This window comes from Podarcis cretensis (assembly GCF_951804945.1).
Source record: "Podarcis cretensis genome assembly, chromosome: Z".
NCBI classification, from domain to species: Eukaryota; Metazoa; Chordata; class Lepidosauria; order Squamata; family Lacertidae; genus Podarcis; species Podarcis cretensis.
In genome coordinates, this window is record NC_137184.1 from 23,371,616 (window position 1) to 23,386,482 (window position 14,867).

General features: G+C 43.7%; 2 protein-coding genes across 11 annotated transcripts in view; both read right to left on the bottom strand.

Moving 5' to 3' along the window:
* LOC307207700 (uncharacterized protein) overlaps window positions 1–6,411 on the bottom strand; it is a 53,677-nt gene extending 47,266 nt beyond the window's left edge. Inside the window, exons 1-2 of one of the 2 annotated variants that reach the window (XR_013834767.1) lie at window positions 5,073–6,411; window positions 218–279 (exon numbers count right to left, since the gene is read on the bottom strand). Coding sequence is in view for 1 of the 2 variants with exons in the window: in XM_079961808.1 (XP_079817934.1) it covers window positions 5,085–5,264 (180 nt within the window). In the remaining variant the exon portion in view is untranslated. The remainder of the gene's footprint in view (window positions 1–217; window positions 280–5,072) is intronic. The other variant, XM_079961808.1, reaches the window with a different exon arrangement.
* Window positions 1–14,867, bottom strand: part of ARHGEF9 (Cdc42 guanine nucleotide exchange factor 9) — a 289,965-nt gene that overhangs the window by 127,657 nt on the left and 147,441 nt on the right. The window contains exons 1-2 of one of the 9 annotated variants that reach the window (XM_079961603.1): window positions 4,767–4,805; window positions 218–279 (exon numbers count right to left, since the gene is read on the bottom strand). The exons of 4 other annotated variants lie outside the window; for them this stretch is intronic. In XM_079961603.1, coding sequence (XP_079817729.1) covers window positions 218–247 — 30 coding nt within the window. In that variant the 5' untranslated portion in view covers window positions 248–279; window positions 4,767–4,805. Of the gene's footprint in view, window positions 1–217; window positions 280–4,755; window positions 5,088–14,867 lie in introns of those variants that run through there. 4 more of the 9 variants (XM_079961602.1, XM_079961601.1, XM_079961604.1 and 1 more) reach the window with 4 other exon arrangements.

Sequence of the window (14,867 nt, forward strand, 5' to 3'; positions counted from 1 at the left end):
CAAGCAGAAAGATGCACAAATACACCCATACATGCAGGCAGGCAGGCAGGCAGCATTCACCCAGAGAAATGAAGGAAAGGCATTTTCACTCAACTAGCATTCATTACATTTTTTTTTAATGGACAGAACAGCACAAGACGAGACAATGAACCATAAACTATGGGTTCTAATAATTTAAAATAAATTGGGGGGGGGGGTTTAAAAAAAGAAAACTTACATTGATTTTTGGCAATTTTCCTTCGTTCATTATACACAGCAGTTGGGCTGTGTACAGAATACCTGATCCAAAGAGAAATATAACCACATTATGAAAAGAGACAGGGACGGAGGAAGAGGAGGAATTAGGTTAGGCATGCAGCTGTTAACAAACGTTAGAAGAAAGCACCTCTCTGCCGGGTTCCCCACTGCCCCCTCCAGTCAGAAAGACTGGGATCCAGTAAAGCTTTCCTGCCACTGTCTGAACTGGGAAAGAAGGGGAAAGCTCCCTAGCTACCCTTGCCCTCCACTGAAGTGGGGAGATAGGTAGGGAAGAGAATAAATAAATAGCTATTCAGCCTCAAATGCTCATGCAAAAAAGGCCAAAACAGCGTCAGAAATATCCAGAGCTCGCCTATTCCCCCTCCCTCTTACTTGACATGTGAAATTCAGAATGAAGGGGGAGAGGGGATGGAGAAGGAGGGAGGGAGGGAGGGAAGGAGGGAGGGAGGAGCTGGAAATGAAATAAAGGAGAGTTTGAAGAGAAGAATAAATAAAAATAATTTATCCTATCAGCCTGGAAGGATTCAATGTACTAGCCACCAGGAAAGCCCAATGGGTCTGGCATCAGCAGCGGTGGCATGAGAGACTGCCTCCCCCCCCCCCAATCCAGAGCATCAGGAGGGAGGGAGGGAGGAGAGATGTGTCAATGCTCCTCTTATCTTGAAAGGATCCTGGAGCTTTAAGGTGGTGGATTACAGATCAGGAGGAAATATGCTTTTTTATTTTTAAAAAGTACAGTGGTGCAGGAGTTGCTATGATACAGTCAATAGCTTTATTCTTGGATATTGTAGAAAATAATGCATCTGAGACTTTTATCTATAAAGTACATGTGGTCACAGCTGCTAGGATTTCTCTCTCAGATTTGTCTATGGGGAGGGGAAATGCCATAGTTGGAGGGTTCCTATACATCCAGGAGGGGAACTGTGCTCAAATTATGGGGTGGGGGGAAACATAAGGTGGAGGGGATTGATGAAATACACAAGCCTCACTCCTTGACTATTGTCAACTGTATCCAAATTTTGACACCCCTGGTATCACCTAAAGCTGTAGCTAAGGGAACCTATCATCATAAAAGATCAGAGAGGCGAGATCCCCCTCTGCCCCGTCTTGTGGTTTGAATACCAGATGGAGAGGGAGCAACTTTGCAAAATTTGAGGGCTTCTGATGCCATAAAGCAGGATAGCTCAAATTTGCATGACAGGTGGGTGACATATTGTGCAGCAGGTGTATGGAGCACCCATTTCTAGGACTACAAAGCATAACCGAACGCCGTTGCCTACAAAACTGACCTCTATTCTCTCTTATAAAAATAATGACAACTCAACATAGGGAACTTGTGGCTCTCTGGTTGTTGGGACTTTAGTTCCCATCAGCACTAGCCAACATGCCCAATAATCAGGAATTATGGGAGCAGGAGTCCAACATTTGGAGGGCACCAGGTTTTCCACCCCTATTCAAAGCTGAGGAAAAACTCACCCCCTCTTTAAGGCTTTTTTTGCCCATCAAGCAAGCCAAGTTACCAAACCCAAAACGCAAAATTGTAGTTGCAGTTTTGTCCGGCACACACTAATGTGTGCGTAAGTCTCAGTGATCTCAGTGGGTCTTTCTTTTAAGTTATATACTATATATGTATATAATCATATAACGCTACAGCAGGAAGGGACCCAACCAACACCCTGCAAACTGGGGTACAAGTAAGTATCATGGGTTGCTGGTTCTTGTTTTGTTTTTAGTACTATATCTGCACAGCTAACCACAAAGTTCAGCTGCTCTCAGAGTTCTCTGCCAACTCAGGCAAACACACTATCAGTAGGCAGAGTATAAACAATGGGGCTGTTTTCAAAATGTACCTATCTTTAAAACATAAGCAGCAAGCATTTACTAATAATTATTCTGCAATCCTAGGCAGCTTTACCTGTGAATCAGTTCCATTAGACTCATTAAGTCTTTTACAGTAAACAATATTGAATTAAGGCTTTTAACATCTTAAATCCACCCCCAATTTTAACCCACTTCAAGTTTCCTATCTCCACCCCCCACCCTTAAACTCCAGGTGACATGACATAATGTCTGAATCTGGCATCCACTGTTCTTTATGTGTGGGGTGGGGTGAGGTGGGGTGGGGGAGAGATCCGATTCTGAATTGCAGAATTCCAGACAAAATTTAGAATTCAGGCATCTGTTGCTCTGGCAAGGAGTATCAGCATCAGCAAAATAACATGCCTGTTGCTATAAACTAACAGGCACCCCCAAATTAAAGCATCTAAAGGTACTTCAAGCTTGATTAAATGCACCTCCAAAATAATGAATAAATAAAAAGCACCAGTGATGTAATCAAAATGAGTCATGAGAGCCATGCCAAAAGAAAACAGATCCTTTGCATACTAAGTGTTCACACATCCATATGCACACACATGCATAGAGCAAACTGCCAACATCTGGACATGGAGAAATCTGATTCATCCAGGTGGTGGAATTTGACAGTTGCCAAGTGCTGCCTGTAGTTATTTGTTTTGGCTAAACTGAACATCAGAGAAATAAGCAGCATTCTGAGATGCTAATAAAATCCATGTATCTTATTTCTTCCTCTTAGAACTCATTCTGCCCCCCCCCTAGTTCCACCATTCAGTCTTCATGCCAGATGAATGAATGAAAGATATTAACTTCATTATAACAATCTCCTGTTTCCTGGAAAGAGGCATTGCCTGCTAAATGCTGCTGTGTTAAGGGGACACCAACTTGTGTGTCTAAATACTCAGGGATGGAAATATTCCAAGCCAAATTGTCTCACTGAATATTTATTTTATTTTTAAAGACCACCCACCCAAACTTGAATGCAATAACACCTGTTCCTTCTCTTAAAGCTACAAGTAAGAGAGAAGGGAAGAAATCAGGAAAGCTGGAAATCCAAGCAATAGGTTATGAATAAAAAGCGATATCACAATATATTTCTATATTAACACTTGTTGTGAATGTCAGTGAATCTTCTATTCCTAAATTTGCCAAATCAACCATAGGTAACGAGAATCACTCAGTGTTCCCACCCAATTTTATTTTCTTTTTCTCTGTGATTTTACCAACTTGGTCATGTTTTAGTTATTTTCAAACATCAGCACTTCTACCTTTGTAAAATTATGTGCTGGTGTTTTAATTCATTTCAGACACCAGCACTTACACACACACACACACACACACACACACACGGCAATGGATGGACATGATGTAAGCAAATAGAACAAGATAAAATTGCCTGTGCCGTTTCTTCCTGCAAATAAATAAATAAAGAGCAGGGAAGACTGCAATCAACCATACCCTTTCTATATATATCACAGCTTCAGGAGACATATGACACAAAGGTACATTTTGTACCACTTTGACTTTGTTTCATCATACCTGCATCCCTCATTACCCCCCCCCCCCGCCATGCAAAGCTATCTCTCATGGAACAATTTCATTTTCTTTTTAGGAAGACACCTCTTTGCCAGAGTCTCATAAAACATAATTTAGCACTTCATTCTCAAGGAAATCAATGTGAATTAAGTCACCCTAAGCGACCCATATTTGAATCTTGTTATCTAAGTGGTGCATAAAGCTTTTTTTTTTTCCCTCTCCCCTCCCTACCCCCACTCCCCCATCCACCTTGACAGACCAAGTCACTGTGAAAACATGGCTTCAAAAAGAAAAAAAGGGGAAGCATGCTTTAAAAGGAAACAAAACACCTCTTCCATTTGCTTCTCCAGTCTGCAAAGATAGGAAGCACACTAATAGCTGAAGCCCAGCTGGTTGTGCTTCTAGTGGGCTGAATGGAGCAGCTGTGAATAAGCAGTGTAAAAGCAGATCTGAAAGGGTTGAAACGAGGGCCAGAAGGTCTGAGGATTCAAATCACACTTCCAAGGCAACCAAATAAAATAAACCTCTCCCCCCCACACTCTTATTTCCCAATAGCTGACTAAAGCTTTCAATGACATTCCTTTCCTCTCAAACCTCTTAAATATATATCAGGAAAATGCAAAGCTGAATGGGCACTCTCTCCAGCCCTGCAATCTCCTTTGCAAAGGCATTTGATTCCCACTTACTTGGCACAAAGCAAGCCTTATTTTGGTATTAAGCTAAAGCATTCCAATGCCCTTTTTCTGCTTTAAGAAGTAATAATAAATGTACATGCACACACTATGTAAAAACTAGCAGTGCATCCCTTGCTCATTATTATGATGCAAACCCACATTTCACTTTGAAATATTTATCTCCCACTGATCGTTTGCAAACAACAAGAAATATAAGCAGGAATTAATTCAGTATAGACAGAGATATGGAGCTATAGCAGTACTCTGTGTCTACCTAGATAGGTAGGCACAGAGACATTGGCTTAGTGTGTGTGTATATATATCTGTATATCTATAGCCATCAATATAGAATTAACTGGGCATTAAGCAGATACACTTACAGGCATACTTAATAGACAAGACATGACAAAAGATTTAGGGAGAGATAATATACCAACGTCATACAGATCACAGCGAGGCCATGTTGATTCTCAAAGCTGCTCTCCCCCCTCAGTAAGGAAATTCCTTTCTCTCTCTCTCTTTTATGTGTGTGTAATCTCTCCCTTTCTCTCTGGATGGATTTTGTTTGTTAATTTGGAAACTTGGGATTTTTGTTTTGTTTTGTTTTGAGTTTTGCTAGTGGTATGCTGCCGCCGCCTCCTTCGCTGCCACCATCACCAACTCAGGAGCAAAAAATAAAAGGAAAAAGGGGGGGAGAAGAAAGGGGGGGGAGAGAGAGAGAGATCAAAAAAGTAAGGGAAAAAAACACACTCCAGAGTCCATTCAACGGGTGCCCAAGAAGAACATGAGGACGACATTGACCAGCAGGAGCACCACGATGACAGCGAACACCACCACCGTCTGAACATCCAAGGTCATGGTGCAGTGCAGAACACTGTAGTGCTCCAGATGTGGAGCTTGGAGGCTTGGAGCTGTCAACCTCTGCTCTGTGAGACTGTCCATACATCCACCATGCTATAGGAGAGGAGGAGGCAAGGGAAAGGCACCGCTTCTCTAGCTCTCTGGCTCCCTCTTTTATCCGCTGGCTCTCTCCGCTTGCGGTTTTTTTAGGGTGGCTGGTTTGGAGGATGATGTGGTGGTGGTGGTAGAGGCTCTGTTGGGTCTGCCTGCTTGTGTGTGTGTTTGTGTGGAGGGGAGGGGGAGAGCGTGCACGCGCCTGTTGCTTTGTATATTCCTCTCTCTCTCTCTCTCTCTCAGCCCCTGCTGGAACCTGCGATGCAAAACAGCAGCAGTATCGCCAACTAGTTGTGCGCTGGAGAAGATGCACAAGGAAGGGAGCAGGAAGGGAAGGTGCCACAGAAGAGGGAGGGGAGTCTCCTTAATGCTTTCTTTCTTTTTTTTCTTTCTTCGCTTGAGATTGCAGAATGCTGTTGCTGCTGCTGCCGACTCCCGCAAAGGTCCTTCTCCCCCAGGAGCTTGCGTGTGTGTGTGGCTTCGGCTCTTGGGTAGGGTGGGGGAGCTGCCTTTGCCCGCTCAGTTCGCCCAGGCAGCGCCGAGCAGCAGAAGCCTGGCCGCGCTGGAGGGCTCTTCAAGCCGCCGCCGCCGCCGCCACTCCTGCTGCTGCTGCCGCATCTCTCGTCGCGAGGCGGACCCCCTTCGCATACGAATCAATTGCCAGGAGCCAGGCGGGCGGGCGGAGGAGAGGCGGCGCTGTCACTCAGTGGCAAGGAAGAGAAGGGAAGGGTAAAAGGAGGAGGAGGAAAAACTGGAGAGGAGCAAAAGCTCCAAGCACGGAAAAGCAAAATCCAATTTCCTTCTCCTTCCTTGTTCCTGCAGAAGTTCATTCTTCTTCCCTTTCTTCTTCATCCTTCCTATTTCTCCTTTCATCCCCCCTTTCCCCCCTTCTTTCTTTCTTCAGACTTCCCTTCCCCCTTCCTTCCATTCCTTCCTCTTCCTTCCTTCCTTCCTTCTCCCTTTCCCCGCCCCACATTTCCTCCTTCCTTCCGCTCTTTCTTTTCCTCCTGACCTCCCTTTGTTCCGCAAGGGAAGGAGGCGGCAGTGACTTAGGAGCAAAAGAAGAAAAAGGTATTGGATGCTATATCTGGCGGGGTATGTCCATCTGGTCCAACATCAAAATTCCAGCGGGCCGGAGGTGGGGAAGACAACCAGGTGCCTCCGGATTCCGAAAACCTCACATGCAACAGTGTGCTCCCATTACTATTCCCGCATCCCAGCGGCTTGTGTTCAGAGATAGGCATCCTCTGAATACAGAAGTACCACTTAGCTATCCTGGCTACCAGTAGTCACTGACAGGATGTCCCTCTATGAAACAGCTTATTCTTTTTAAAGACTTGCACCACCATCATCATCATCATTCAGTTTTGGGTGCTCCACTTTCAACTTTCAGCTTAGCCAGCCAGGCCCTGTCCCAGCATACTCCATTCAATTATGTTGAAATAGTGGTATCACATGTCCAGGCCTTCCGCTTCCTCCCAACGCCCACCCCAGCATAATGGCAGCTGCATTTTGCACCAGTTTCCAAGTCACTTCTCGAAGTAGCCCCATGTAAAGTGCACTTATCCAAAACTCTGGTCTTAACACAACCACAAAGGTGCCACAAGAAATACAGGCATTCACTATTCAGAGGCTCCTGGGAAGCATTTGCCCACTGAGACCCTCCACTGCATCTTTGCATGAGACATTGCTGAGGGTTCCCCTCCTTTCTTATAGCCTTAGTCAGGGGTAGGTAATTCTGCCTGGTGAATTGCTATTATGGCTCAATCACAACTTCACAGCAATCTTAATTGTTGAATATTTCTATCAATTTCTGCCTGCATTAAAACATTTGTGGTCATTATTAGGTTCATCTATTTGGCAATTAATTGGAACAATTAAATATAATGGTAATTTGTTTTACTTTTGATGCTTTTAAAGGCAAATGCTTCATGACATTGTATTGATATATTGTTAACCGCCTTGGAACCCACTCAGTGAAAGAAAGATGGAGTAGATGTGTTGAAATTACTAACTGAAAGGATGCATTTTGGGAATGAAAGAGTGTTGAAGAGGAGTCCGGGAGTGGGGTGAGGGTGGGAAGAGGCATTTTTTAAAAATCAAAACAGCCAAAAGGAAAAATATGAAAACTATGCTGTCACAAATGGAACCCCAGTTATACCACCATTCTAAATTGCCTGGGGAGCCTCCAAAATCTTGCCTCAGTTCAAAGCGGTTGTGTTAGCAAGCACAGCAGAGTGCAAATGCACCAGCAGGAGTGCTGGATTGGCACTGATGCCACGTTTGCACCATACCAACCTTGTTGCCACAGTGTCCCTCCCTCTCTATCCCAATATACTGCAGCAACTCAATTGGACTGAAGTTAAGTGAGAAGCACAGCCTCACCATGTCGTTTGCTGCCATTTAAAGCCCTGATTTAGGACCAAGTTAACTTAGGGGGCATCTGCACCCATACTAACCTACCCATCCCTTAAAATCTATGTTGGAGGCTCAACAGTAAAAAACATTTGGCTGGTAAGCACAAGGAGCAGTGCCTTTTCTGCAATGGCCCCTCACAGACATCTTTTGAATGAGTTCTAAAGACTGGCCCTTGGGGATTAAATGTGAGGCTGGCAGTTGATTTAGAACAGTTGGGCCATGTGTCCAACACTAGTTTTAGTGTATTTCATTATGTTTATTTACCCGCTTGTAATCAAGTTGAGCAGTTTTATTCCTACATTTTAATTACAGTGGTATCTCGGGTTAAGTACTTAATTTGTTCCGGAGGTCCGTACTTAACCTGAAACTGTTCTTAACCTGAAGCACCACTTTAGCTAATGGGGCCTCCTGCTGCTGCTGCGCCACCAGAGCCCGATTTCTGTTCTTATCCTGAGCAAAGTTCTTAACCTGAAGCACTATTTCTGGGTTAGAGGAGTCTGTAACCTGAAGCGTATGTAACCTGAAGCGTATGTAACCTGAGGTACCACTGTATTGCTATTGATGCATTTTAGTGATAGTGAGATGATTGTTCTAAAAAGGCAACCTATAAACCTTTTAAAGTGATCAATCAAAAAATGTAAGACCTCCCTACTTAAGAAAGTCTCCTTCCAACTCATGGAGGGCAGTGAGAACAGTAACAGGGGGTGGGTAGGGTGAGGGGTTTCTAGTTCAGTAATACTTGCTGATCCACCTAATGCATATAGTTTTACTTGCAAACCCCAGCCAGCCACCTGCCACCTGCCTGCCTTCTTACTAGGTTGGAATAGAACTGGATGACAGCTCCTTTCTCCTTGGCCTCAGTTTTGTCCTTTGTAGAATTCAGCAGGGGTAAGAATTGGGGGAAAACTGGAATGATTTGGCTCCACCTGTCATTGGCTCTAGCTCCACCTACAGTTGATCTCCCTACCTTCCACTCTGCAAGTCCCAATGGGCACCAGCCATCACTGTAGAAGGAGCTTCTGGCATAGAAGAGCTTCATTGTTTCAGTTTCAAATGGTGCAGCCCAGATGCCAGTTGACCGCTTTTGAAAGACCCAGTCCTGAAGTGTTTGCTGGACTAATGCAAACATGCTTCTCACTGATATACTGGGCTCATGCTCAACCCATGCATTCTGCACAGAACCATGCTGTTATGTAGGCAGTAAGCAATGGACATTGAATCTGTTTGCATCCAGACAGGTATGACTGCTGACATCATCACAGCATAGGTGAGGCTATTTAGCATTAGAAGTGGCATCAGCCCTTGATTCTCTCACGCCATGCTTAAGAAGGAAGGGTTGGCTCCACAGCCGTGGTGTGCATGGCTGCAGTCCTATACACTCTTACCTGGGAGTAAGGCCCGTTTAAGTCAATGGGACTTACCAACAAGTGGTTATGCTTGGGATTCTGCTGCTAAATGGCTGGACTATTGCAGTTTTAGGAATCAGGAATTTATATTTTTAAAAGCTCTTTTCTTTTCTTTTTATCTTTCTCCCCTCAAATAATGCCAGAAACAACATCTATTGCTTGATTTTTAAATGAAAGAAAGAAGTAAAATAAATTTATTGAGAAATTTTAATTAGCAGGGTATAATAAATGTATTGCCCCACTACAAATTTTGTTTGATTCATTTTCTAACATTTGTATCCCTCTTCTCTTCAATCGCACAACCCAAGGAGGCATGTGTATGGTTCTCAGAAGGTCTCCCATCCCAGACCGGCTTCTTTTCAGCAAGGGTAATAGGCCTTCAAACCATACAAAGGAATGGCTGTTAATGGACAACATGGTTTACCTTTGCTTTGTGCATGATACTTGAGAAAATTTGACTGCAGTTTAGGAAGCATGTATCTTGCAGCCCATTTCTTTTCTCTGTCTTTCACACTCCAGGCACCCCTAATATTTTGGCCTCCTATAAGCCATGACTGCATCTCCTCTAACATTTCTCCAGTGAAAATAGGGAGATCCTAAGGAAAAGTGGGACATTTTGGGATCAAATCAGAAACTGGGATGACTTCTGTAAATCAGGGACTGTCCCTGGAAAATAGGGACACTTGGAGGGTCTGAGATTGTCACTGCCATGATCCAGGTCCATTTGTTCTCCCCCAACAGCCCCTGTACTAAACCTTTCTCCTGGTGAGTCTCTGATGCTGCCCCTTTCCGTGCCCTCCATACCCATCATCAGAGTGAAATGCAAAAGTATAGAGGTGACTGAAGAGGTCCTTGATTCACAATAGCTGCTAATCAGCTTAAGCCTCATGGAACATATTTTGTATTCACAGCACAATGGCATTAAAAGCCTTGCTAGAAGATGGAGGCAGTGTGTGGGCAGAATTGATGCCATTTCATTCATCCTGATCCAGAATAGCAGGAGAAAATGGAATGAAAAGGGGTGAAGGTGTGTGTGGTGGGGAGGGGAGGATTAGAAGGATCCAAGAAGGCTGTCGAAGGAAGAAGTACCTTCAGGAAGCTCTTGAAAAAAAGAGATGAAGCAACTCTGAAAGAGCATATTGAGACTCCTGCTCTATCAAATGACTCCAGCCTCCCCCCCTCACCTTCTCACCCGCTAGCTTTTGAAAAGGCATTTATTTATTTATTTCCATTTATGAATTATGAAACTTCTGAAATGATTCAACAATAATATTCCTGGAATTCAATGGCCCAAGGGCGGTCAAATGCTTCTGGGAAGACTTCAAGCAGGGCTTACAGACAACCTCAACCCCGTGTCCTGTAAAGTATACTGCTTCTGAACATGGATAGTCCATTATTAACTTTTGAGATGAATGGTGTGCAATATTTATTTAACAATAATTGTTCCCACACTTCCTCCATGGAACACAGATCAGCAGTGTGCATTGGTAAAGGCTATAGTGGGAAACATTGTGCAATACAGTGGTGCAGCCTAAGACCAAACACTAGAACTGCCCTTCCCCTGGAAAAAGGAAGGAAGGAAGGAAGGAAGGAAGGAAGGAAGGAAGGAAGGAAGGAAGACAGGCAAAAGGGTATGTGGGAATTCAGTCTACTGGTTTGTCTTTAAGATAAAAATCCATGGTAACAACGAAAGTTGCCCCCACAGTTGCCATTATCTTCAAGAGGCACCAAGGGGGGCTGTTCTTCCAGGGTTAATACCACCTGTTTATGGGGTGGGGATTTTTGTTAAGAACCATGGCTTAAAACTCCCTTTGCAATGTGGCTCCAAATAAAACTGGGCATCCTTACACCTGGTATTTAAAGAAAGTCAAACTTGGGTGTGTTTTCTAGTACCATTAGCTGCTAGTGGCCAGTTGAGTCATAGGAAACTGTCTTACAAAGAGTCGGACCATTGGTCCACCTAGCTCAGTATCGCTTACTGGCTGACAGTGGTTTCTTGGGGATTTCAGACAGGGTCTTTCCCAGCCCTGGGAGCTTTGAAATTGCATGGAGAATAGATGCTGTGCCACTGAGCTACGGACTCTTCCCCAAGGAAGGTCTTGCATTGATAAGTTTATTGAATGGTGGTGTTTGTGTGTTTGTTTTCAATATGTAGCCTGCATTGGGATCACTCAGCAATGAAATACAGGATTGAAATTAAATAACAATGACAACAGCAATTAATCATTCAAAAATTGCATCTCCTGCTCTGTTATTTGGAGGCAACTGGACACCCTCAGAATCTGTTGTCCCATACAGTGAGCCACCAGGTCTGCAAGTCCTGGACATTCTTGGGCTGTGATGTGATCTTGGGCTGCACCCATCCAGTCTGCCCATTGACTCCTCATCACCTGGTGGACCACCCTGACTTGAGGCTACCTCTCCTTCCACAAGTGGGCAATGAAACATTTGAACTGGTAGTCCTCCTAAAGATTTGTAGTTGAATGTCTCTACCTTATCCTGTTCTGCACCCCAAATAGCATTTTATTTAAAATGTATGCATCTAAAAATTAGCACTCCGTGAAATGTATATTAATTGGTTTTTTAATTTATATTTTATCTCAACAATTATAACTCAAGGAATGATCTAGCTGCTGCAACCCTCCTCTCCTCATATCTAAATGATGATGATTATTTTCTGACTCAAGATGGTAATCAAGAGCCAAAAGAAAAATGGCGCACTGGAAACTATATAGTTAGTTAGATTTTTAAACAAAAAGCAGAACTAAAAACCTCGCAGAAGTGGCAAGAAAGAGGGAAATTTTCAATCAGCTGGCCTTGTAGGAGGAAATGGTCACAACAAGGGGTCAAGAACATCCTTGTTCAAGAGGCACCTACTTCAGTTGACTCTTCATGATCAAGGATAGGAAAATAATGCTGCAGCCTTCATCAAAAACTTGTGAACCACAAAGTCCCTGTATGTCTCATACAAACTTTTCAGACAAACACCCCTTAGCACATCGTCTATTTGTTTCTCATTTTGGTCACCTGAATTAAACCCACTCCTCCAGTTACTTTTAGAGGTCAATTGGAAGACACAATGGAATGTCAAACACTTTCTGGAGGCGTGAAAAAAATAATAACTTGCATCCCTTGGGCAGCCTTCCCATCATATTAGGAATTGTAGTCCAATGCACCCAGAGGGCACCAGGTTTGTTTGTTTATTGTATTTATATCCCACCATTTTCTCCAAGGAACTCAAAGTCCTTCCCCTATTTAATCCCTACAACAACCCTTCCTGTGAGGTAGCTTAGGCTGAGAGGAAGAATCTGGCCAAAGGTCCCCCAGTAACTTTCATGGCTGGGTGGGGATTTGAACTCTTGTCTTCTAGTGTGATATTTCAACCACTGCACCATAATGTAGAGGTATGTTGTCCTAGGGCAGGTGTGGGGTTCCTTTGGTCCTCCAGATGTTGAGCTATAACGCCCATTAGTCCTGGCTATTGGCCTTGCTTAGCTATGGCTGATGAGAGTTGTAGATTAGCAACATATGAAGAGCCAATTTGTCCTAGGGCAACAAACTGAAGAAACCAAACATTATGGCCATATCTTCCATCTAAAAGATGTGGGGAAAGATTATAGCCTGGTTTATACCACATGGAGGTGGTAGTCTTATGGTGAAAGAATGGGACAATACCACTTCCATTCTTGAATTCTCCCTTGCATTAAAAATGAATAGCACACCAAGAACAACATGGGCTTAGACATTTCTCCTTGGTGTGACAACCTTCCACTTACAGGGAGGTTGTTGCACCAAGGAGCATTCAAAAGCATCGTCTCCTGCCTGAACCCAGAAGTGGAACAACCACTCTTAACCACCTTAGGATTCTACCTAGGTTCCTCATTCTACTGAATCTATAGACCAAGTCTTAAAGATTCACGTTCTGTGTCTGTGCTACAAGTTGACGGCTGTCTTACAAACAATGAACTTAACTAAGGGACACTGATTGGCTCAAAACTTCAAGGCTGTGTTGAAATTTGAACCCATGACATGGAAGTACAAGGTTCACATGGTTTGTTAGATCATGCTGCCTCCATGTTAATACAGTGGTTATTGTTCCCTCTTTATTGGTTCGACTATCATAGGCAGATTATTTGGTATGATATTCTAGCATTTTAAAATTTTATTTATATTAATTAATTAATCTGTATGCTGCTTACTGGCAAAATAGGCTTCCTTACCAACTTCAGAGGGTAAGAAGGGGCATTAAGGACACGTAAAGCTCCTCTGTGGCTGTTATATGTTAATGTTAAACATTCCCTGTTGAAAATTAATGGTCTGAAGCTCCTTTAAATGGTAAACTTGTTACTTAATAATTATCTCAATACTTCACTTCAGGGCCCCCACCACGAATCTATGCAATTTCAAGTATATTCCAGCACAAAATGGTTCAAGTTGATTCAATAATCAATAATATTCAAGTGATTTCTTGCACAATCCCATTCCTGTCTCTAAATGTTTAGAATAGGTTTCAGTCTGTCTAGAGATAAGGGCCCAGAGTTCAGTGATAAGCTATAAGTTCTGCATGCAGAAGATTCCATAATCCATTTCTGGCATCTTCCACAAAAAAAAGTTCAGATAGCAAGAGATGCGAAAGATCCTGGAGAGCAGTTGCCAGAAAGGTGAACGGTCTTGTCTGGAACAATACAGCTTCCTAATGTATGCTATTTTTTAATCTGATATATACTATATCAGCGGTGGGCAGAAGGTAGATTGAGTTACTTGCAGATCTCTAGCAGATTTCCAGTAAGGTCTCTGATTCACATTTGTTTAGCAACAGCCAACATTTTATTTCCTAAATTTGAAAAAGAAAAGAACCTGCCATAATCAAGTAAGGTGGAGGGAATCAGGAATGGGATTTTGGGGTCCCCCAAGAATTTAATTTATGTACTAAAGGTAAAGGTAAAGGTACCCCTGCCCGTACGGGCCAGTCTTGACAGACTCTGGGGTTGTGCGCCCATCTCACTTAAGAGGCCAGGGGCCAGCGCTGTCTGGAGACACTTCCGGGTCACGTGGCCAGCGTGACATCGCTGCTCTGGCCAGAGCCAGAGCCAGAGCCAGAGCCGCACACGGAAACGCCATTTACCTTCCCGCTGGTAAGCGGTCCCTATTTATCTACTTGCACACGGAGGTGCTTTCGAACTGCTAGGTTGGCAGGCGCTGGGACTTAGCAGCGGGAGCGCACCCCGCCGCAGGGATTCGAACCGCCGACCTTTCGATCGGCAAGCCCTAGGCGCTGAGGCTTTAACCCACAGCGCCAGGGGAGTATAAATCTTTGGCATCCTGGGTTGTGCCAATGCTGGTCCTATTGAGAATAATGGACATGACTTACTGAGGTCCATTATTTCAATAGGTAGACTTAGTTGGAGACAACCCTCTGATCCTTAATTCCAAATTTATGTATACCTGAGGGCTTAGGCCAAGCATGGGCTGCTATTTGCCCCATAAGAATATTTTCCCCAAGCCACAAGAAATCTGTGGCACACCTGATGTCATATGTGTGGCTAAAAAGGAGTAATTGGGAGGTTAAAGGGAGCTCTTGATGGTTCCTTGGCAAGTGGGGTGCCCTGTCAGTCCCAAATAGCAGATTAGCACTGACATTGAGTACCTCTTGGATTGGCTGTACTAAGGAGTAACCTACTGGAACACTGGAAATTTGTATATACGAAATCAGACCACATTGCTCTACCTAACTTAGCACAGTCCACATTGACTGGCAGTGGCTCTT